Source organism: Pleurodeles waltl, chromosome 10 (assembly GCF_031143425.1).
Source record: "Pleurodeles waltl isolate 20211129_DDA chromosome 10, aPleWal1.hap1.20221129, whole genome shotgun sequence".
Lineage (NCBI taxonomy): Eukaryota > Metazoa > Chordata > Amphibia > Caudata > Salamandridae > Pleurodeles > Pleurodeles waltl.
In genome coordinates, this window is record NC_090449.1 from 123,317,178 (window position 1) to 123,339,830 (window position 22,653).

The 22,653-nt window shown below is 47.0% G+C and overlaps 1 protein-coding gene across 3 annotated transcripts in view; it reads right to left on the reverse strand.

The window, feature by feature from the left end:
* Positions 1 to 22,653, reverse strand: part of IQCE (IQ motif containing E) — a 245,168-nt gene that overhangs the window by 117,841 nt on the left and 104,674 nt on the right. For all 3 annotated transcript variants that reach the window (XM_069209950.1, XM_069209951.1, XM_069209952.1), the window contains one exon: positions 17,656 to 17,728. In XM_069209950.1, the coding sequence (XP_069066051.1) occupies positions 17,656 to 17,728 (73 nt within the window). The remainder of the gene's footprint in view (positions 1 to 17,655; positions 17,729 to 22,653) is intronic.

Consider the following 22,653-nt stretch of genomic DNA (forward strand, 5'->3'; position numbering starts at 1 on the left):
GCACAGTGCTGTTAATTCACTGATTTGCATGACAGTTATACTTAATAATGAAAAATACGTAGAGTTTGGCTGTCAGCTTGTGCAACAAACCACCCTTGATTTAACTCCAGCAATCACTAACACAAATGCTCCTACTTCGTATATTTACATGTAAACAGACCATTGGTAGCTTTTAATTCTAGGTTCTTGAGCCAGTTCTGACGTGGCTCAAAGAAAGGATCATTAGGGCCTGATACATGTCTATTTCATGACGTCTTCCCACTACATAGCTGCAAACTTGAAAAGCATACTACTGTTGAATCTGGAATAGGGAGCGACTGAATACGTCCTTTACACAAACACTGATCAGGTTTCATAACTTTGAGTTAAGCTTCAAACTGAAAGTTTGGTTTTGATGCTAAGTTGGTATACTCAAGGACTCTGTAAAAAAGGCAAAAGGTGTGTGTCCTGTCACATCATTTTAAATTTGCCAGAATGTTTTGTTTAGTAAAAACAGAAAACTGAATGCAAATACAGCGGAATAAAAGGAAATTGTGCTTTTCATTAGTAAAAACGTAAAGACATTTGGAGTGAAGGGTAAAAGATTAATATAGGAGACTGTTAACGGATTTAAAATACACTCACATTTTCTCAGACTTGACTTACTTATTAATGATATGTGAATTTCTACATAAATAATGAATTATAAAATGAAAGCTTTTTATTAGATTTGATGAACTGATTGCTGGTAAGTGAAATTAAGAGAGAATACTTGATCAAGGACTAACTTACATTTTATTTACCTCAAACATATGTACAGAGTGAACAAGTTACTTACTGTAGGAAGTTGGCTCTGTATGTGCTATTTCAAAGTAAGGAATAGCATGCACAGAGTCCAAGGGTTCCCCTTAGAGGTAAAATAGTGGTAAAAATAGATAATACTAATGCTCTATTTTGTGGTAGTGTGGTCGAGCAGTAGGCTTATCCAGGGAGTAGTGTTAAGCATTTGTTGTACATACACATAGACAATAAATGAGGTACACACACTCAGAGACAAATCCAGCCAATAGGTTTTTATATAGAAAAATATCTTTTCTTAGTTTATTTTAAGAACCACAGGTTCAAATTCTACATGTAATATCTCATTCGAAAGGTATTGCAGGTAAGTACTTTAGGAACTTCAAATCATAAAAATTGCATGTATACTTTTCAAGTTATTGACAAATAGCTGTTTTAAAAGTGGACACTTAGTGCAATTTTCACAGTTCATAGGGGAGGTAAGTATTTGTTAGGTTAACCAGGTAAGTAAGACACTTACAGGGCTTAGTTCTTGGTCCAAGGTAGCCCACCGTTGGGGGTTCAGAGCAACCCCAAAGTCACCACACCAGCAGCTCAGGGCCGGTCAGGTGCAGAGTTCAAAGTGGTGCCCAAAACGCATAGGCTAGAATGGAGAGAAGGGGGTGCCCCGGTTCCGGTCTGCTTGCAGGTAAGTACCCGCGTCTTCGGAGGGCAGACCAGGGGGGTTTTGTAGGGCACCGGGGGGGACACAAGTCCACACAGAAATTTCACCCTCAGCAGCGCGGGGGCGGCCGGGTGCAGTGTAGGAACAGGCGTCGGGTTCGCAATGTTAGTCTATGAGAGATCTCGGGATCTCTTCAGCGCTGTAGGCAGGCAAGGGGGGGATTCCTCGGGGAAACCTCCACTTGGGCAAGGGAGAGGGACTCCTGGGGGTCACTTCTCCAGTGAAAGTCCGGTCCTTCAGGTCCTGGGGGCTGCGGGTGCAGGGTCTCTCCCAGGCGTCGGGACTTTAGGTTCAAAGAGTCGCGGTCAGGGGAAGCCTCGGGATTCCCTCTGCAGGCGGCGCTGTGGGGGCTCAGGGGGGACAGGTTTTGGTACTCACAGTATCAGAGTAGTCCTGGGGTCCCTCCTGAGGTGTCGGATCTCCACCAGCCGAGTCGGGGTCGCCGGGTGCAGTGTTGCAAGTCTCACGCTTCTTGCGGGGAGCTTGCAGGGTTCTTTAAAGCTGCTGGAAACAAAGTTGCAGCTTTTCTTGGAGCAGGTCCGCTGTCCTCGGGAGTTTCTTGTCTTTTCGAAGCAGGGGCAGTCCTCAGAGGATGTCGAGGTCGCTGGTCCCTTTGGAAGGCGTCGCTGGAGCAGGATCTTTGGAAGGCAGGAGACAGGCCGGTGAGTTTCTGGAGCCAAGGCAGTTGTCGTCTTCTGGTCTTCCTCTGCAGGGGTTTTCAGCTAGGCAGTCCTTCTTCTTGTAGTTGCAGGAATCTAATTTTCTAGGGTTCAGGGTAGCCCTTAAATACTAAATTTAAGGGCGTGTTTAGGTCTGGGGGGTTAGTAGCCAATGGCTACTAGCCCTGAGGGTGGGTACACCCTCTTTGTGCCTCCTCCCAAGGGGAGGGGGTCACAATCCTAACCCTATTGGGGGAATCCTCCATCTGCAAGATGGAGGATTTCTAAAAGTCAGAGTCACCTCAGCTCAGGACACCTTAGGGGCTGTCCTGACTGGCCAGTGACTCCTCCTTGTTGCTTTCTTTGTTCCCTCCAGCTTTGCCGCCAAAAGTGGGGGCCGTGGCCGGAGGGGGCGGGCAACTCCACTAAGCTGGAGTGCCCTGCTGGGCTGTGACAAAGGGGTGAGCCTTTGAGGCTCACCGCCAGGTGTCCCAGCTCCTGCCTGGGGGAGGTGTTAGCATCTCCACCCAGTGCAGGCTTTGTTACTGGCCTCAGAGTGACAAAGGCACTCTCCCCATGGGGCCAGCAACATGTCTCTGGTGTGGCAGGCTGCTGGAACTAGTCAGCCTACACAGACAGTCGGTTAAGTTTCAGGGGGCACCTCTAAGGTGCCCTCTGGGTGTATTTTACAATAAAATGTACACTGGCATCAGTGTGCATTTATTGTGCTGAGAAGTTTGATACCAAACTTCCCAGTTTTCAGTGTAGCCATTATGGTGCTGTGGAGTTCGTGTTTGACAGACTCCCAGACCATATACTCTTATGGCTACCCTGCACTTACAATGTCTAAGGTTTTGTTTAGACACTGTAGGGGTACCATGCTCATGCACTGGTACCCTCACTTATGGTATAGTGCACCCTGCCTTAGGGCTGTAAGGCCTGCTAGAGGGGTGTCTTACCTATACTGCATAGGCAGTGAGAGGCTGGCATGGCACCCTGAGGGGAGTGCCATGTCGACTTACTCGTTTTGTCCTCACTAGCACACACAAGCTGGCAAGCAGTGTGTCTGTGCTGAGTGAGAGGCCTCCAGGGTGGCATAAGACATGCTGCAGCCCTTAGAGACCTTCCTTGGCATCAGGGCCCTTGGTACTAGAAGTACCAGTTACAAGGGACTTATCTGGATGCCAGGGTCTGCCAATTGTGGATACAAAAGTACAGGTTAGGGAAAGAACACTGGTGCTGGGGCCTGGTTAGCAGGCCTCAGCACACTTTCAATTGTAAACATAGCATCAGCAAAGGCAAAAAGTCAGGGGGCAACCATGCCAAGGAGGCATTTCCTTACACAACCCCCCCCAAACGAAAGAGGATGAGACTAACCTTTCCCAAGAGAGTCTTCATTTTCTAAGTGGAAGAACCTGGAAAGGCCATCTGCATTGGCATGGGCAGTCCCAGGTCTGTGTTCCACTATAAAGTCCATTCCCTGTAGGGAGATGGACCACCTCAACAGTTTAGGATTTTCACCTTTCATTTGCATCAGCCATTTGAGAGGTCTGTGGTCAGTTTGAACTAGGAAGTGAGTCCCAAAGAGGTATGGTCTCAGCTTCTTCAGGGACCAAACCACAGCAAAGGCCTCCCTCTCAATGGCACTCCAACGCTGCTCCCTGGGGAGTAACCTCCTGCTAATGAAAGCAACAGGCTGGTCAAGGCCATCATCATTTGTTTGGGACAAAACTGCCCCTATCCCATGTTCAGAGGCATCAGTCTGCACAATGAACTGCTTAGAATAATCTGGAGCTTTTAGAACTGGTGCTGAGCACATTGCTTGTTTCAGGGTGTCAAAGGCCTGTTGGCAGTCCACAGTCCAGTTCACTTTCTTGGGCATTTTCTTGGAGGTGAGTTCAGTGAGGGCTGTCACAATGGATCCATATCCCTTCACAAACCTCCTGTAATACCCAGTCAAGCCAAGGAATGCCCTGACTTGAGTCTGGGTTTTTGGAGCTACCCAGTCCAGAATAGTCTGGATCTTGGGTTGGAGTGGCTGAACTTGGCCTCCACCTACAAGGTGGCCCAAGTAAACCACAGTTCCCTGCCCTATCTGGCAATTTGATGCCTTGATAGAGAGGCCTGCAGATTGCAGAGCCTTCAAAACCTTCCTCAGGTGGACCAGGTGATCCTGCCAGGTGGAGCTAAAGACAGCAATATCATCAAGATAAGCTGTGCTAAAGGACTCCAAGCCAGCAAGGACTTGATTCACCAACCTTTGGAAGGTGGCAGGGGCATTCTTTAAACCAAAGGGCATAACAGTAAACTGATAATGCCCATCAGGTGTGGAGAATGCTGTCTTTTCTTTTGCTCCAGGTGCCATTTTTATTTGCCAGTACCCTGCTGTCAAGTCAAAGGTACTTAGAAATTTGGCAGCACCTAATTTATCAATGAGCTCATCAGCTCTTGGAATTGGATGGGCATCTGTCTTGGTGACAGAATTGAGCCCTCTGTAGTCCACACAAAACCTCATCTCTTTCTTTCCATCTTTGGTGTGAGGTTTGGGGACTAAGACCACTGGGCTAGCCCAGGGGCTGTCAGAGCGCTCAATTACTCCCAATTCCAGCATCTTGTGGACTTCCACCTTGATGCTTTCTTTAACATGGTCAGATTGTCTAAAGATTTTGTTCTTGACAGGCATGCTGTCTCCTGTGTCCACATCATGGGTACACAGGTGTGTCTGACCAGGGGTTAAGGAGAAGAGTTCAGGAAACTGTTGTAGGACTCTCCTACAATCAGCTTGCTGTTGGCCAGAGAGGGTGTCTGAGTAGATCACTCCATCTACTGTGCCATCTTTTGGGTCTGATGACAGAAGATCAGGGAGAGGTTCACTCTCTGCCTCCTGATCCTCATCTGTTACCATCAACAGATTGACATCAGCCCTGTCGTGGAAGAGCTTAAGGCGGTTTACATGGATCACCCTCTTGGGGCTCCTGCTTGTGCCCAGGTCCACCAGGTAGGTGACCTGACTCTTCCTTTCTAGTACTGGGTAAGGGCCACTCCATTTGTCCTGGAGTGCCCTGGGAGCCACAGGCTCCAGAACCCAGACTTTCTGCCCTGGTTGGAACTCAACCAGTGCAGCCTTTTGGTCATACCAAAACTTCTGGAGCTGTTGGCTGGCCTCAAGGTTTTTGGTTGCCTTTTCCATGTACTCTGCCATTCTAGAGCGAAGGCCAAGTACATAGTCCACTATGTCCTGTTTAGGCTCATGGAGAGGTCTCTCCCAGCCTTCTTTAACAAGGGCAAGTGGTCCCCTTACAGGATGACCAAACAGAAGTTCAAAGGGTGAGAATCCTACTCCCTTCTGTGGCACCTCTCTGTAAGCGAAAAGCAGACATGGCAAGAGGACATCCCATCTCCTTTTGAGCTTTTCTGGGAGCCCCATGATCATGCCTTTTAATGTCTTGTTGAATCTCTCAACCAAGCCATTAGTTTGTGGATGGTATGGTGTAGTGAATTTATAAGTCACTCCACACTCATTCCACATGTGCTTTAGGTATGCTGACATGAAGTTGGTACCTCTGTCAGACACCACCTCCTTAGGGAAACCCACTCTGGTAAAGATACAAATGAGGGCCTTGGCTACTGCAGGGGCAGTAGTCGACCTAAGGGGAATAGCTTCAGGATACCTGGTAGCATGATCCACTACTACCAGGATATACATATTTCCTGAGGCTGTGGGAGGTTCTAGTGGACCAACTATGTCCACACCCACTCTTTCAAAGGGAACCCCCACCACTGGAAGTGGAATGAGGGGGGCCTTTGGATGTCCACCTGTCTTACCACTGGCTTGACAGGTGGGGCAGGAGAGGCAAAACTCCTTAACCATGTTGGACATATTGGGCCAGTAGAAGTGGTTGACTAACCTCTCCCACGTCTTGGTTTGTCCCAAATGTCCAGCAAGGGGAATGTCATGGGCCAATGTTAGGATGAACTCTCTGAACAGCTGAGGCACTACCACTCTCCTAGTGGCACCAGGTTTGGGGTCTCTGGCCTCAGTGTACAGGAGTCCATCCTCCCAATAGACCCTATGCGTTCCATTTTTCTTGCCTTTGGACTCTTCAGCAGCTTGCTGCCTAAGGCCTTCAAGAGAGGGACAGGTTTCTTGTCCCTTACACAGCTCCTCCCTTGAGGGTCCCCCTGGGCCTAAGAGCTCAACCTGGTAAGGTTCAAGCTCCAAAGGCTCAGTTCCCTCAGAGGGCAGAACTTCTTCCTGAGAAGAGAGGTTCCCTTTCTTTTGCTGTGTTGCAGTTGGTTTCCCAACTGACTTTCCTTTCCTCTTGGTAGGCTGGGCCATTCTTCCAGACTCCAGCTCTACTTGTTCACCCTGTGCCTTGCATTGTGCTCTTGTTTTCACACACACCAGTTCAGGGATACCCAGCATTGCTGCATGGGTTTTTAGTTCTACCTCAGCCCATGCTGAGGACTCCAGGTCATTTCCAAGCAGACAGTCCACTGGGATATTTGAGGAGACCACCACCTGTTTCAGGCCATTGACCCCTCCCCATTCTAAAGTAACCATTGCCATGGGATGTACTTTTTTCTGATTGTCAGCGTTGGTGACTGTGTAAGTTTTTCCAGTCAGGTATTGGCCAGGGGAAACCAGTTTCTCTGTCACCATGGTGACACTGGCACCTGTATCCCTCAGGCCCTCTATTCTAGTCCCATTAATTAAGAGTTGCTGTCTGTATTTTTGCATGTTAGGCGGCCAGACAGCTAGTGTGGCTAAATCCACCCCACCCTCAGAAACTAGAGTAGCTTCAGTGTGGACCCTGATTTGCTGTGGGCACACTGTTGATCCCACTTGGAGACTAGCCATACCAGTGTTACCTGGATGGGAGTTTGGAGTGGAACCTTTCTTGGGACAGGCCTTGTCTCCAGTTTGGTGTCCATGCTGTTTACAGCTATGACACCAGGCCTTTTTGGGATCAAAGTTTTTACCCTTGTACCCATTGTTTTGTGAAGAGGCTCTGGGCCCACCCTCCTGTGCAGGTTTTTGGGGGCTTGTAGAAGACTCTTTACTATTTTTAGTTTTGGTTGTCTCATCACCATTCCCCTGGGGAGTCTTTGTGACCCCTTTCTTTTGGTCACCCCCTGTTGAAGTCTTGGACACCCTTGTCTTGACCCAATGGTCCGCCTTCTTTCCCAATTCTTGGGGAGAAATTGGTCCTAGGTCTACCAGATGCTGATGCAGTTTATCATTGAAACAATTACTTAACAGGTGTTCTTTCACAAATAAATTGTACAGCCCATCATAATTACTTACACCACTGCCTTGAATCCAACCATCTAGTGTTTTCACTGAGTAGTCAACAAAGTCAACCCAGGTCTGGCTCGAGGATTTTTGAGCCCCCCTGAACCTAATCCTGTACTCCTCAGTGGAGAATCCAAAGCCCTCAATCAGGGTACCCTTCATGAGGTCATAAGATTCTGCATCTTGTCCAGAGAGTGTGAGGAGTCTATCCCTACACTTTCCTGTGAACATTTCCCAAAGGAGAGCACCCCAGTGAGACCTGTTCACTTTTCTGGTTACACAAGCCCTCTCAAAAGCTGTGAACCATTTGGTGATGTCATCACCATCTTCATATTTAGTTACAATCCCTTTAGGGATTTTCAACATGTCAGGAGAATCTCTGACCCTATTTATGTTGCTGCCACCATTGATGGGTCCTAGGCCCATCTCTTGTCTTTCCCTCTCTATGGCTAGGATCTGTCTTTCCAAAGCCAATCTTTTGGCCATCCTGGCTAACTGGATGTCCTCTTCACTGGGGCTATCCTCAGTGATTTCAGAGGTGTTGGTCTCTCCTGTGAGGGAACCAGCATCTCTGACTATTATTTTAGGAGTCAGGGTTTGAGGGACCCTGTTCTCCCTAGATAGGACTGGTAGGGGGGAATTTTCCTCCAAGTCACTATCCTCTTCCTCTGAGTTGCCACCCTCAGAGGGGTTGGCCTTTTCAAACTCTGCCAAAAGCTCCTGGAGCTGTATTTTGGTAGGTTTGGGGCCCATTGTTATTTTCTTTATTTTACAGAGTGACCTTAGCTCCCTCATCTTAAGATGGAGGTAAGGTGTGGTGTCGAGTTCCACCACAGTCACATCTGTGCTAGACATTTTGCTTCTAAAAGTTGGAATACTTTTTAAGAATCTACAACTGGTTCTAGAATCTAATTCAAACTTTTACAAACTTTTAAACTCTAAAAGAAATGCTAAACAGGATCTAACACAAGGCCCTAGCAGGTCTTTTAAGAATTTAGAAAACTTTTCAAATTGCAAAAATCAATTTCTAATGACAATTTTGGAATTTGTCGTGTGATCAGGTATTGGCTGAGTAGTCCAGCAAATGCAAAGTCTTGTACCCCACCGCTGATCCACCAATGTAGGAAGTTGGCTCTGTATGTGCTATTTCAAAGTAAGGAATAGCATGCACAGAGTCCAAGGGTTCCCCTTAGAGGTAAAATAGTGGTAAAAATAGATAATACTAATGCTCTATTTTGTGGTAGTGTGGTCGAGCAGTAGGCTTATCCAGGGAGTAGTGTTAAGCATTTGTTGTACATACACATAGACAATAAATGAGGTACACACACTCAGAGACAAATCCAGCCAATAGGTTTTTATATAGAAAAATATCTTTTCTTAGTTTATTTTAAGAACCACAGGTTCAAATTCTACATGTAATATCTCATTCGAAAGGTATTGCAGGTAAGTACTTTAGGAACTTCAAATCATAAAAATTGCATGTATACTTTTCAAGTTATTGACAAATAGCTGTTTTAAAAGTGGACACTTAGTGCAATTTTCACAGTTCCTAGGGGAGGTAAGTATTTGTTAGGTTAACCAGGTAAGTAAGACACTTACAGGGCTTAGTTCTTGGTCCAAGGTAGCCCACCGTTGGGGGTTCAGAGCAACCCCAAAGTCACCACACCAGCAGCTCAGGGCCGGTCAGGTGCAGAGTTCAAAGTGGTGCCCAAAACGCATAGGCTAGAATGGAGAGAAGGGGGTGCCCCGGTTCCGGTCTGCTTGCAGGTAAGTACCCGCGTCTTCGGAGGGCAGACCAGGGGGGGTTTTGTAGGGCACCGGGGGGGACACAAGTCCACACAGAAATTTCACCCTCAGCAGCGCGGGGGCGGCCGGGTGCAGTGTAGGAACAGGCGTCGGGTTCGCAATGTTAGTCTATGAGAGATCTCGGGATCTCTTCAGCGCTGCAGGCAGGCAAGGGGGGGATTCCTCGGGGAAACCTCCACTTGGGCAAGGGAGAGGGACTCCTGGGGGTCACTTCTCCAGTGAAAGTCCGGTCCTTCAGGTCCTGGGGGCTGCGGGTGCAGGGTCTCTCCCAGGCGTCGGGACTTTAGGTTCAAAGAGTCGCGGTCAGGGGAAGCCTCGGGATTCCCTCTGCAGGCGGCGCTGTGGGGGCTCAGGGGGGACAGGTTTTGGTACTCACAGTATCAGAGTAGTCCTGGGGTCCCTCCTGAGGTGTCGGATCTCCACCAGCCGAGTCGGGGTCGCCGGGTGCAGTGTTGCAAGTCTCACGCTTCTTGCGGGGAGCTTGCAGGGTTCTTTAAAGCTGCTGGAAACAAAGTTGCAGCTTTTCTTGGAGCAGGTCCGCTGTCCTCGGGAGTTTCTTGTCTTTTCGAAGCAGGGGCAGTCCTCAGAGGATGTCGAGGTCGCTGGTCCCTTTGGAAGGCGTCGCTGGAGCAGGATCTTTGGAAGGCAGGAGACAGGCCAGTGAGTTTCTGGAGCCAAGGCAGTTGTCGTCTTCTGGTCTTCCTCTGCAGGGGTTTTCAGCTAGGCAGTCCTTCTTCTTGTAGTTGCAGGAATCTAATTTTCTAGGGTTCAGGGTAGCCCTTAAATACTAAATTTAAGGGCGTGTTTAGGTCTGGGGGGTTAGTAGCCAATGGCTACTAGCCCTGAGGGTGGGTACACCCTCTTTGTGCCTCCTCCCAAGGGGAGGGGGTCACAATCCTAACCCTATTGGGGGAATCCTCCATCTGCAAGATGGAGGATTTCTAAAAGTCAGAGTCACCTCAGCTCAGGACACCTTAGGGGCTGTCCTGACTGGCCAGTGACTCCTCCTTGTTGCTTTCTTTGTTCCCTCCAGCTTTGCCGCCAAAAGTGGGGGCCGTGGCCGGAGGGGGCGGGCAACTCCACTAAGCTGGAGTGCCCTGCTGGGCTGTGACAAAGGGGTGAGCCTTTGAGGCTCACCGCCAGGTGTCCCAGCTCCTGCCTGGGGGAGGTGTTAGCATCTCCACCCAGTGCAGGCTTTGTTACTGGCCTCAGAGTGACAAAGGCACTCTCCCCATGGGGCCAGCAACATGTCTCTGGTGTGGCAGGCTGCTGGAACTAGTCAGCCTACACAGACAGTCGGTTAAGTTTCAGGGGGCACCTCTAAGGTGCCCTCTGGGGTGTATTTTACAATAAAATGTACACTGGCATCAGTGTGCATTTATTGTGCTGAGAAGTTTGATACCAAACTTCCCAGTTTTCAGTGTAGCCATTATGGTGCTGTGGAGTTCGTGTTTGACAGACTCCCAGACCATATACTCTTATGGCTACCCTGCACTTACAATGTCTAAGGTTTTGTTTAGACACTGTAGGGGTACCATGCTCATGCACTGGTACCCTCACCTATGGTATAGTGCACCCTGCCTTAGGGCTGTAAGGCCTGCTAGAGGGGTGTCTTACCTATACTGCATAGGCAGTGAGAGGCTGGCATGGCACCCTGAGGGGAGTGCCATGTCGACTTACTCGTTTTGTCCTCACTAGCACACACAAGCTGGCAAGCAGTGTGTCTGTGCTGAGTGAGAGGCCTCCAGGGTGGCATAAGACATGCTGCAGCCCTTAGAGACCTTCCTTGGCATCAGGGCCCTTGGTACTAGAAGTACCAGTTACAAGGGACTTATCTGGATGCCAGGGTCTGCCAATTGTGGATACAAAAGTACAGGTTAGGGAAAGAACACTGGTGCTGGGGCCTGGTTAGCAGGCCTCAGCACACTTTCAATTGTAAACATAGCATCAGCAAAGGCAAAAAGTCAGGGGGCAACCATGCCAAGGAGGCATTTCCTTACACTTACCTTCAGTAACTAATTATCTGGTAGAGACATATTCTAGTTGCAGATTCCTTACCTTAGAATTTCCCCCATCTGTCAGTCTGGATCTGGAGATTTTTCTTCGAGCAGTACTCTTGTGCACCGTCAGGTGGCATCGGTCGAATCTGCGTCAGTCATTGATGTTGCGGGTCGTACATAGGAGCCACCGCAGTGTGATGACGTCAGTTTCTTTTCATGACTTTCAAGGCCAGAAGCGCAGAGCCATGAAGAACACAGACCCTGGTGTGCCAGAACTAGGGCCCTGTTGCTAGAAATCAGTTCACAGAGCAGGGAGGATGGGTGGGTTGGTAAGGAATCTGCAACTAGAATATGTCTCTAACAGATAATTCGCTACTGAAGGTAAGTAACTTGTTCATCTGATTGCGACTTCTAGTTGCAGATTCCTACCTTAGAATAGATACCTAGGCAACACCATCCCCGGAGAAGGGTCTGCGAACCAAGATCATACTAGGAAGTCCTGAATGACTGAATGGGCAAAGCACCTGTCCCTCGGACCTGGCTGTTGAGGTAATAGTGTTTGGTAAACGTGTTCAAGAACGCCCACAATGCTGCCTGGCATATGTCCATGACTGGAACTCTGCGTGCTAATGCAGTGGTTGTAGCTGTTGCTCTGGTAGAGGGAGTGTGCAAACCCTCAGGGTGTTGCTTTTTAGCCAATGCGTAAAACCTTTTTAATGCAGTGAACAACCCATCTAGAGATGGTTCTCTTCAGTGCTGCCTGACCTTTCTTCGCACCCACAAAGAGTTGATCATCCACCCTAGACTCTTTGATACGATCAAGACAGAACACCAACACCCTTTTTGGGTCCAGGCTCTTCCTTAGAAGGATGTGGGGGCGCGTAAAAAAAAAGCAGGCAAAGTGATGGATTGGCCAACATGGAAGGGCGTGATCACTTTAGGTAGAAAGGAAGCCCTAGTACGAAGAACCACCTTGTCAGGATGGGTGGAGATGAAGGGTGGCTTCGGGGAGAGTCTGCAGCTCACTCACTCTACGGGCAGAGGTGAAGGCTACAAGCAAGGCGGTTTACAGAGTAAGAAGCTGAAGTGGGCTGTTGTGAGGTGGCTCAAAAGGAACACACAGCAGAAAAGTAAGAACTAAGTACAAATCCCGTTGGGGCATTATGACGGGAAAAGGAGGAAACAGATGGGTAGGACCTTTTAGAAATCTTCCAACAATGGGCGATTTAAACAAGGAGTGTAGCTCAGGCAATCTGAGGAAAGCTGAAATGGTAGGCAAATGACCACTGAAGGTGACCAGAGTAGATCCCTGCTGGACCAGAGAAAGTACAAATAAAGTTTGAGGGAGGGTCTGGGGGCGGGGAAGAAATCGAAAGACTTGTCTGTACACCATGCCACAAATTTATTCCAATTACAGGAATATACCATTTTGGTGGAGGGATGCCTGGTTGCTAAGATAACATTACAGGCTTTGGGCAGAAGGTCAAACACTGTCAACTGCCACCATTCAATCTCCACGCAAGAAGGCAGAGACTTGGGCAGGTTCGGGTGGAGAACAGTCCACTGCTGCTGCAACAGAAGATCCTTCTGAAGGGGCAGGCTGATCACAGGATCGATGGCCATGTTCAATAGATCAGGATACCAGATCCTTTGTGCCCAGTCTGGAGCCACGAAAATGACTTGGGCCCGGTCATTCTTGATCTCCTTGATAACTCTGGGCAGAAATGGTATTGGTAGACAGGCGTAGAGGACGTCTGAGCTCTGCTCAAGGTGAAAAGTGTCACAGACTGAGTGCTGCCTTGTCAACTCCAGCGAGCAAAACAGGTGACATTGCGCATTCTCTGCAGAGGCGAACAGATCTAACCAAGGTTCTCCCCACTGCTGAAAGAGACCTTGCGCCACCTCCGGACGGAGACGCCATTCGTGATCAACCAGGCATTGACAGCTGAGTTTCTCTGCTCTGGCATTCAGAGAGCCCGCCAGATGTTGAACCATCAGGGATATGCCCTGATGTTCCGGCCATGTCCAGAGGAGCAGAGCCTCCCGACAAAGGGTACACGACTCCACCCCGCCCAGCTTGTTGCAGTACCATATGGCAGTGATGTTTTCCGTGAACACCTGCACAACTTTCCTTTTGAGAGAGGGAAGGAATGCTTTCAACATTAGTCTGATTGCCCTGAACTCCAAGAGATTCATATGGAGCTCGGACTCCACTGGAGACCAGACACCCCTGATCTCCACCGCTCATGTGTGGCCGGGAGTGACGTATCTGTCACTACAGTCAGGTCTCGTTGGGGAAGGAAGAGAGATCTGCGTCTGACCCAATCGCGCTTCAAAAGCCACTACTGTAGATCTTGCGCAGTCCCCTTCGAGATCTGGAGCATTTCGGAAAGATTCCCCTGGAACTTCAGGTCCCACTGCAGAGCCCGCATATGCCATTTGGCATGTGTCACCAGCAGGATGCAGGAGGCCATGAGGTCAAGCAGCCTCAGTAATTGTCACCGAAATCTAGGATATAGGCTGAAACATCTGTATCATACACTGAATATCCTTGACTCGCTGCTCGGGAGTATAGGACCGAAATTTAACTGTGTCAAGAACAGGTTCAATGAAAGGGAGCATCTGAGAGGGAGTCAGATGTGACAGTGGCAAGTTTATAGTGAACCCCAGCGAATGCAGAAAGTCCACTGTAGTCTGGAGGTTGGAGACAACACCCTGGGACGAGTCCGCTTTCAACACCCAGTCGTTGAGGTAGGGAAAGACTGAAACCCATAACCTGCACAGTTGAGCTGCAGCCACTGCCATCACTTTAGTGAACACCTGAGGGGTGCTGGTAAGGCCAAAGCGGAGCACAGTAAATAAAAAATGCTTGTGACCTACCATGAACCACAAGGAACGTCTGTGGGCAGGCAGGACGGGAATATGCGCCCTGCTAGTTCAACACTACCATCCAGTTCCTGGGTCCAGGGCAGAGAGGACCTGAGCCATAGTGAGCATTTTTAACTTCTCCCTTTTGAGGAAGAGATTGAGGGACCAAAGGTCTAGGACAGGGCAGAGGCCCTTGTCCTCCTTGGGCATCAAAAAGCAAGGAATAGCAACCACAACTTCTTTCTGGCACAGGGACCCTCTCTCTATGGCTCCCTTGGCCAAGAGAGGCGTAACATCCTCGGGAAGAAGTGCCAAATGACCCTCTGTCTTCCGATCATAGGATGGTGGCATCGATGGAGGGGTAGTGTCAAAGGGGAGGGAGCAGTCCCTTCGGACAATTTCCAAAACCCATCTGTCTGACATGATGGTGTGCCAGCGGGGCAGGAGGCGGGGAATCCTGCCTCCAACTGGTCCCTGGTGGGGAAGCATCAGACTAGGAAAGTTTGGATGTTGCGGCTGAGGTGGGTTGGGGTGGGGTGGTGGGGGGTGACTGGATAGACCGCTGGCTCTCTGATCATTGCGGATGCTAGTTTCCACATCCCCAGCCACACAGTGGCTAGGCAGCATGTGCAGCACATTGTCTGGCAGGGAAGGGACATAGCTGGGCCCCCGTTCCGTAGCCATGAAAGGGGCAAAAAGCAGACTGAGGAGGGGGGCGAAGGCCAGATGCGAGGCCTAGGGACCGGGCCGTAGCCCGGGACTCCTTAAAGCGCTGCTTTGTCTCTGAAGAAACAGATGCCATCAAAGTGCATGTCCATCAGAGTTGGACATTCCCTGAAAAGCCAGATGTCCTCAACAAGGCCTGACACCTCAAGGCCACCGTCGAGGCAACCAATCTGCCTAAAGAGTCGGTCGTATCCAGCCCACATCTGATTATGAACTTAGCTGCGTCTCTCCTGTCAACAGCAGCTTGGGAGAGAATGCCCTGGGCCTCCTCCCGGACCTGTGGCATGACTTGCGCAACAGTGTCCCCATAAAGTATCGATACAACAGCCCAAAAGGCATGTGGTGTTCACAGACAGCAATGCCAGGTTGGAGGAAGAAAACAGCTTCTTCCCAAGCTGATCCAGCCTCCTGAATTCCCTATCTGGGGGAGCAGAAGGGAACGCACCATGGGGTGTTGAAGTTTGGATAACCAAGCTCTCAGAGGTAGGGTGTTGAGTCAGGAACGCTGGGTTGTTAGGTGCAGGCCTTTGGCAGAGGGCTATTGTCCTGTTCACAGGAGATCCTGTGCTCGTTTTGGACAAGGTCCCCAGCAGGACATCAGTGAGGGCTTCAATGAAAGGCAAAAGGGGTTCTGATGTGCAAGCCCCAGGCTGAAGCACCTCAGTCAGAAGGTTAGTCCTGACAGCCACCAAAGGCAGCTCGATGCCCAAGGTATCGGCTGCACTTCACACCACCACTGAGTAAGACACCCCCTCCTCCGTAGGGGGAGAAAGCATGCCAGCTTCAGGGGAGGTGTCCAGACCGCTGACTTCACCCAGTTCCTAAGCCCAGTCCATAGGGTCTTCAAGTTGGCATTCTAAAGGGACCAGAGACCCCGCCATACTCTCATCAAACTGGTACCCATACGAATAAGGGTCAGGATTCAACCTAGGGAGCAAGGTTCCGGCCTAAGTCTGAATCGGCGTGGAATGATGCCGCTCCGGCTCCGTTTCAGAGTCAGCAATGAGTATGGTATCGACTCCGCCCGTGGGACGCGTCAGAAGCGTTGACGCCGGAACTGTCGTCGGGAAAGGTCACAATGGTACAACTGACGCCGGTTTGATATGGAAGCAAATCCCTGGGTGCTCTCAGGAGTTGAGGCCAAAGCCACTGTTGTGGAACTTAGAGGGGCCCCTGCCAACCCTATGGGGCCTGAAGGCGCTCCGACAGGGGCGGACTGCCCAAAGATGAGGCACATGGCCTTGTAAAATTCCTTCAACTGGGCATCGGTGACTCCGGCTCCAGGAAACTCAGGAAGCCGAAGTAGACACAAGGGACGGAGACCTAGAGGGGCGACGCTCCTGGTCTTGGGTCGCCGACCGACGGGGTGAACTTGAAAAACACTGGGTTTCTCCCACTTCTTTTATGCTTACCTGAGTGTCCTTAAGATTTGGAAAGGGACAACGTCAAGTGGTGAGGGCTCTGCGAGTGGTCTCTGGACTGTCCTCTCGACTGAAACTGGGAGTGATACGGAGCTGGGCTGCGAGTAGCTTTAGGGACCACTCCCTCAAAGCCTTGTGGTTCATGGCCCAGCACTCGTAGCACAACGTCTGGTTGTGTTCACGCTCCAAACACCACAGACACATGAAGTGCAGATCCACCATGGACATCACCTGGTGACAAGAGTCGCATGGTTTAGAGTCGGTTTTCCGTGATGACATCCTCGACGCACTAAGAAGTAAACAAAAAAAACTTCGACATAAAGTCAAAAGGCCAGTCAAAAAGTGACTGCAGGGGTAGCACTCTTTGGATCTGTGCGTAGGATGGCACAGAAAGAAAAGAACCGATGTCAGCACGCCAGGGAGGCACCTACATATGACCCGCTACATCATATCCGGCAACCACAACGCCTACGTCAGACCCGAAGCCGACCAACAGTGCGCAGGGATACTACTCGAAGAAAAATCTCCGGACCTAGAACGACACCTGGGGGAAAGTCTATGGTAAGGAATCTGCAACTAGAAGACTATCAGATATATTTTTAATTAGTGCTTAGTACAGCACAATTATCACTTGTGTATCATTTTAAATAATGCTATTATGTTCAAACTAAAAGGTAATCAATTTATTATTATTGATGTAATGAACAGCAAAATCACCTTAACAGTAGTTTAACAGGCAACTGACAATAAGTTCTCGCATTCCAGCTTATTGGGGGGGGGGGGAAATGGGAAGTGGAAAAAGGAAAACATTGAGAAAAGAGGATCCGGACTGATGCCTGGGAGAAAGTCTAAGCTAAGGAATCTGCAACTAGAAGGCTCTATCAGATATTTTGTTTAATTAGTGGTTAGTACAGCACTATTATCACTTTTGTATCACTTTAAATAATAAATGCTATTATGATCAAACTAAAAGGTAATCAATCTATTAACATTGATGTAATGAATGGCAAAATCACCTTAACAGTAACTTAACAGTCAACTGACAATAAGTTATAGTATTCCAGCTTAAGTGATTTTAGAGAGGGGGGAATGAAAATAGGAGAATACTGAGAAAAAATGAGGAACAGATAGGAGAGCAGGAAGGGGAAGAGGGGGTAATAGGAGGGGGGGGAGGGGGAGTGTTTGTAATTTTTACCTAGATCAAGGTTTCTTAAAAAGAGAAAAGGGTTCTATCATTTTCAAATTCAAAGAGCATTAGGTTCCTACAGCAACGTTTCTAAATATTTTAGATGGTTTTGCTGCTGCAGGACCAATTGTCTTTGAATCCATAGACACTTTTACCTTCTGTCACCTTTTTCCTGAACCCTGACCCAAATACCTCCACATAATAGGTTTCCATAGCTATCTTCATTTCTTCTAGGCTGGTTGTCTTTAACTCTGTCTGAAGTTTGCTGAAACACAAGAACACAAGTCAAACATATGATTTCACAATCCTAATGTACAATTCTAAGATGGGACTATGTAACAAAATGTACAGCATGATACCTCCTGATCTCTGGTGTAATGGTCATAGCATGGAACTTTTCAGATGGCTGCATCTTTCAGAACAGAATTTAACCAGGTCAAATTAAACATGAGTTCTGTCAGTTAAGAACGGGGTGCACATTTTGAAGACTTCCCCGGTATCGACATGAGAAAAAAGGGACTGACACACCCAATAATTGGTTCTAAGAGCTTTGTGTTTTGTCTAATACAACTCATATATTGTAAGTATAGAAGAAGGAATGGTATGGGGAAGTTTAATATATCACTAAGACTGAAATAAGGTAAAAGCAAGCACCTAGACAAGAATCCAGGATCACTATCAGCAGCACTAAACAATTATCAAAATGCAGAACAGAAATGTTTTTATATATACACATGTAGGTTATAGTACAGAGTTTATTCAGGTTTCACTATTAGAAAATCAGTATTAAATAGTTCATAAAAATATCAGTTATTCTATACAGTAAACAATATTATTTTTACAAATAGTATACAAAAAGTAATTTGATATTTCAATTCAACTTTTTATAGGGTTGTTACAAAAAACAAAAATTGAGATCCAAGATAAACAGTGTGGACCTGAGTAACACTGGCTAGCCAAAAAATAAAATTTTGGGATGAATTAATCCTCCCATCATGAAAAGGCAACACCCCAAATGTGCTTCAAAAATACTTTTGGAAGGCCTGTTATGTACCTTGTACTGTCCACCTTATTATAGAATAAAATGTCCTCCATTTACCACGAGTACTAAGTTGGAGATATTGCATTAGGCTTGAGACAGAGCACATAAATGAAGCACAAACTGTGGGTTGAAATACACCTCAGTGTTTCACTTCAAACAAACTCTATCTTTGGTTTGGAATACCGCCAAGATACTCCCCACACCAAAAGGTGGGCATTCGGTGACTGCTATCTTCTTATAGACATGGCGGCGGGGGCAGTGATGCAATCTCCCTGGGAAGAGAGGCTATGGGGATGGGTCCCAGTTTCATGCTACATGCCAGCTTGTGCTCCCTTCAACAGCCTTTTTGCCAACGTTCCTGCATCTGTAATGTGGCTCTGATACATGGGAACACATCTACCCTCATTTTCACACTCCCATATGCATAATGCAAGGATTCGCCTTGAGCATCTGAACAATCATAAATACAAAATTGTATGCAGAGTCTTATATGGCCTTACCTGTAATACCAAAGTGCCGCAGGAGCACACAAAGCAGCTACAAATGCCCACAATGCTCTCAAAGCATTTCTAAAATATTGCCTAAAAGGTAAGTACCTTGACCTGCCCTGTGCCTGTACAACCCGAGTAAACTAGCAGTGCTATTTAGTCTGCCGATGTGTAGGCTAGAGAGAGGCATTCACATTAAAGAACTGTGTGCATGCCCACCTTCTCGCCATCAAATTGTCCCAAAGAAACGACAGTCCCAAGCTGATAAACTGTATTACAAAAGAAAATGAAGCTGATTCTGAACACCACAGATCCTGAAGTTGCCTAGTTTTGTGCCCGGCTCTCCTTTTGTGTCTTTGGATGATTGGTCCCTAAGTACAATAAAGTTCAAATTCATTCTTGTCAATAAATATCTAACAATCATTGTGCTCAATGCTAATCTGGGGATGAAAGTGTTGAACGATGGTAATATTTTTGCCTGAAAGTTACTTAGCTGCAAACACTTGTTTGTCCATCATATGCCATCTCGCAGAATATCCCTGTGCAGTATCCCAGAACACCCTAATTTGTAGAAACATATACATTCAAATTTAAAGCTTATTTCCACAATAAAACATGCATAAACGAAGCAACAATTTCAGTATTTTTGTTGCTCTAAAAGCTACATTTCTAAACTAATTTAGTCATGGAAAAGGTAGACAACGTACAGCCTTTTAAAATGAAAAATAAAGAAGGTAATGGTTCTGCTATATTTTGTCTGTAACAACAGTGAAGAGAGACAATTTACGAATTCCAGAACGTGCCATTTCCCATCATTTAGCAAGCTGAGTAAGGTAGGTGCATACTTTTTTGGAGACCAGAGAAAACTAAAAAGACAACACGGAGACGACTCATTCAGACTAACGGGTGTGAAAGCTATGAAAGCTATGCAAAAAGAGTGGCTTTTTTATTCTTAAACACTATTATTTTTTTTTTTTTTAAGTTACAACTTGCCATTAACTACATGACTAAAATGGTACAGTTTGAAACACAGAAGTAGGTTAGCACTCCTATATATCTTGGTTGAGGCATCACCTTTGTCCCATCAATATTTCTAACAAATATTGCTTAAGCAATGCCTCTTCTAATTTACAGTTTTTCAGCCACTTGCCCCATATTGTCTTGTGTTTGCTCAGGTACCCTCTATTCTACTATATGACATTTCATAATTAGGTGCCTCAGTCCATTCCTCAATGCCGTTCTGAAACTAATGGAACTTTATTTCTCGTTCGTTAGCGCGCAATGTCTTGTTTGGCAACTATACATCTCATCCCCCACTAAGTTGTGGGTATATTGTATCCTTTCCCATTTCCCCATAATTCTCAATATGGCGATATGGACGTAATTATAGTTACCTCCTCTGCACCAAGGACAGATTGCATATAGTGCTCCATCCCTTTTCAGTAAACGGGAAGGAGCATAACACTTGAATTGAATTAAGTGGAGACACACCAATAGTGCAGGTGTATGGGGTGCCATTTTTACTCCCACACAATCTTCATCTTCTAGTGAAGAAATATTATTCTGGTGCGGGCTCTCAATGTCCTGAAGTAATCAGAAGCATTTATGATAGATCCATGAGATGTCATGTCTGCCAAGGGGCTCAATTGTAATTCTTTGCTTCAAGTGGATTTTAATATGGGATCACAACTAATTTTAGGCGTTAAATATTTAGCACTTCCAGGTCTCTGTAAAACTGGGTCTTATGAAGCCCACATTTTTCCGCTAGTTTCTCACAGGATTCAAGATGGTCTATCTCCCATATGTCTCCCAGTTTGTAGACACAATTAAGCTTCTACTCTCAGAATAACATGAGTGAAGTCAGTTGATGAAGTAGCTTGCTATGCCACAGTGGAGACTTGTGTGATAATTTATCTCCCCAACTAATCCAGCAAAGTGCTCCCTTCCATGCATGCAGCACCATTTTTATGGGCTCCGGGAGGGAGCATGGGACCCACGTGACGTAAAGGTAGCTCAGTAGTACAGGGCCTTCAAACAGGTCCCGCTCCAGTCTTCTGAAGGATCATCACTGCCTCCAAAAACCGAGTAGTATATAACGAGCAGCTGGGCTGCCCAGCAAAATAGGTGTATATTGGCCATGCCGAGGCTGCTATCATATAGGTATATTTCTCCAAAGAAATTCTGGGAGGTGTTTCACACCTTAAGTAAGAGCGTACAGCTGTGACAAAATGGTCAGCTATTTCAAGTGGATAATGTTGGAGGACATAAAGTAGTCATGGGAGTGTAATTTGTGTTTAAAAGGGTGAAGAAAGTCCCAATTCTTAAATATTTTAAAGGGCTTGGTCTGCAGGTGGTATGCCTTTTGCAGGATTGTCAAGGCTCCTCTAATTGGTACCAATATTGATTTCTAACAAATAATCTTGAGGCCAAGGGTCTTGAAGTAAAGATCAACAATAGCCTTTAATCTCTCATGAGTCTAGCATGAACGACAGAGGAAAAACTGAATGTCATATAGACACATCCGATTCCCCAGGCTACCCTCCACTTGAAAACTCTGAACTAAATGATCTTACCCGATATGTGTAGCTGGTAGCTACATTGTCAAGGCAGAAAGTATTGATGATAAATGGCATCCTTGGTGGTGGCCTTTTTAAGTTGGTAAAGGATTGTGTAGACAGCCACTACTGCACATTTCTGCTAAGGTCAGGAGTAGAGAAGTGGACCAATGCCGAAATTTCAGTCCAAAGCTCATGTTATGTAATGTCTGCTAGATGAACTCCAACCTAGGGAGTCAAACGTCTTCTGAAAGTCAATGAGCATCACAGTACGCGGACCTGTAAATTCCTGTGCTGAAGCAAGGGCAATTCAAAGGCAACTCCGATAGTGTCTTTTTTTCAAAGCATAAAACTGGTTTTGCAGGATGGTCAAAAGTGGACACTACCTTCAAGAGCCTACTCGCCAAACCCTTGATAAAGATTTTGATCTCCACACTGATTAATAAGATCAGCTGATAGAAAGGGCTGAATTTGGGTACCAGTTGGATCAGTTTCAGTAAATAGGAGACGCTGGAGTAAAACGGAAGCTTGGTTTTTTAACAAATCTGCCAGAAAGCCATTAGGAGCCCTACCTGACTGCATATAGCTGAAGACCACACCCAGCTTTTCTTTAGTCAAGGAGGCCTTTAGTTACTCTCGGTCCTCTTGAAATAGAGAAAGCATAGACAGCTTCTAAATGAAAAGGTGCTCCAGTTCTTGTGTAGGGAAGGTTGAGTAGCACATAGTTTTGTTTGTGAAAGTTAGAAAAACCACAGCGATGCTGATGTGCCTACAACTATTGCTTCAGTTTAATTTTTAATCTGTGCAATTGTTTTGGTTGCTTTCTCCTGACTGGCAAGCCCATATATTAACTTACTAGACTTGTAACCCCTAAATTATGTAACCAACTTTGGAAGGTTAACCAAAAATTGGATGGCACGATCTCATCTTGTCTGTGTCTGTTTTCAAGTGCTCATTAAAGGTGGCTCTTTAGTCACATCCATGTAAGTTCTAGCTGTACGGCGCTTCCATCAAGTTCCACCTTAGTCACCTCTGGACTAAAATTCTTAAACGCTTAACAAGGAACTCCACCCCCTCTGATTATCTTTTCTTACGACTCCCTTAG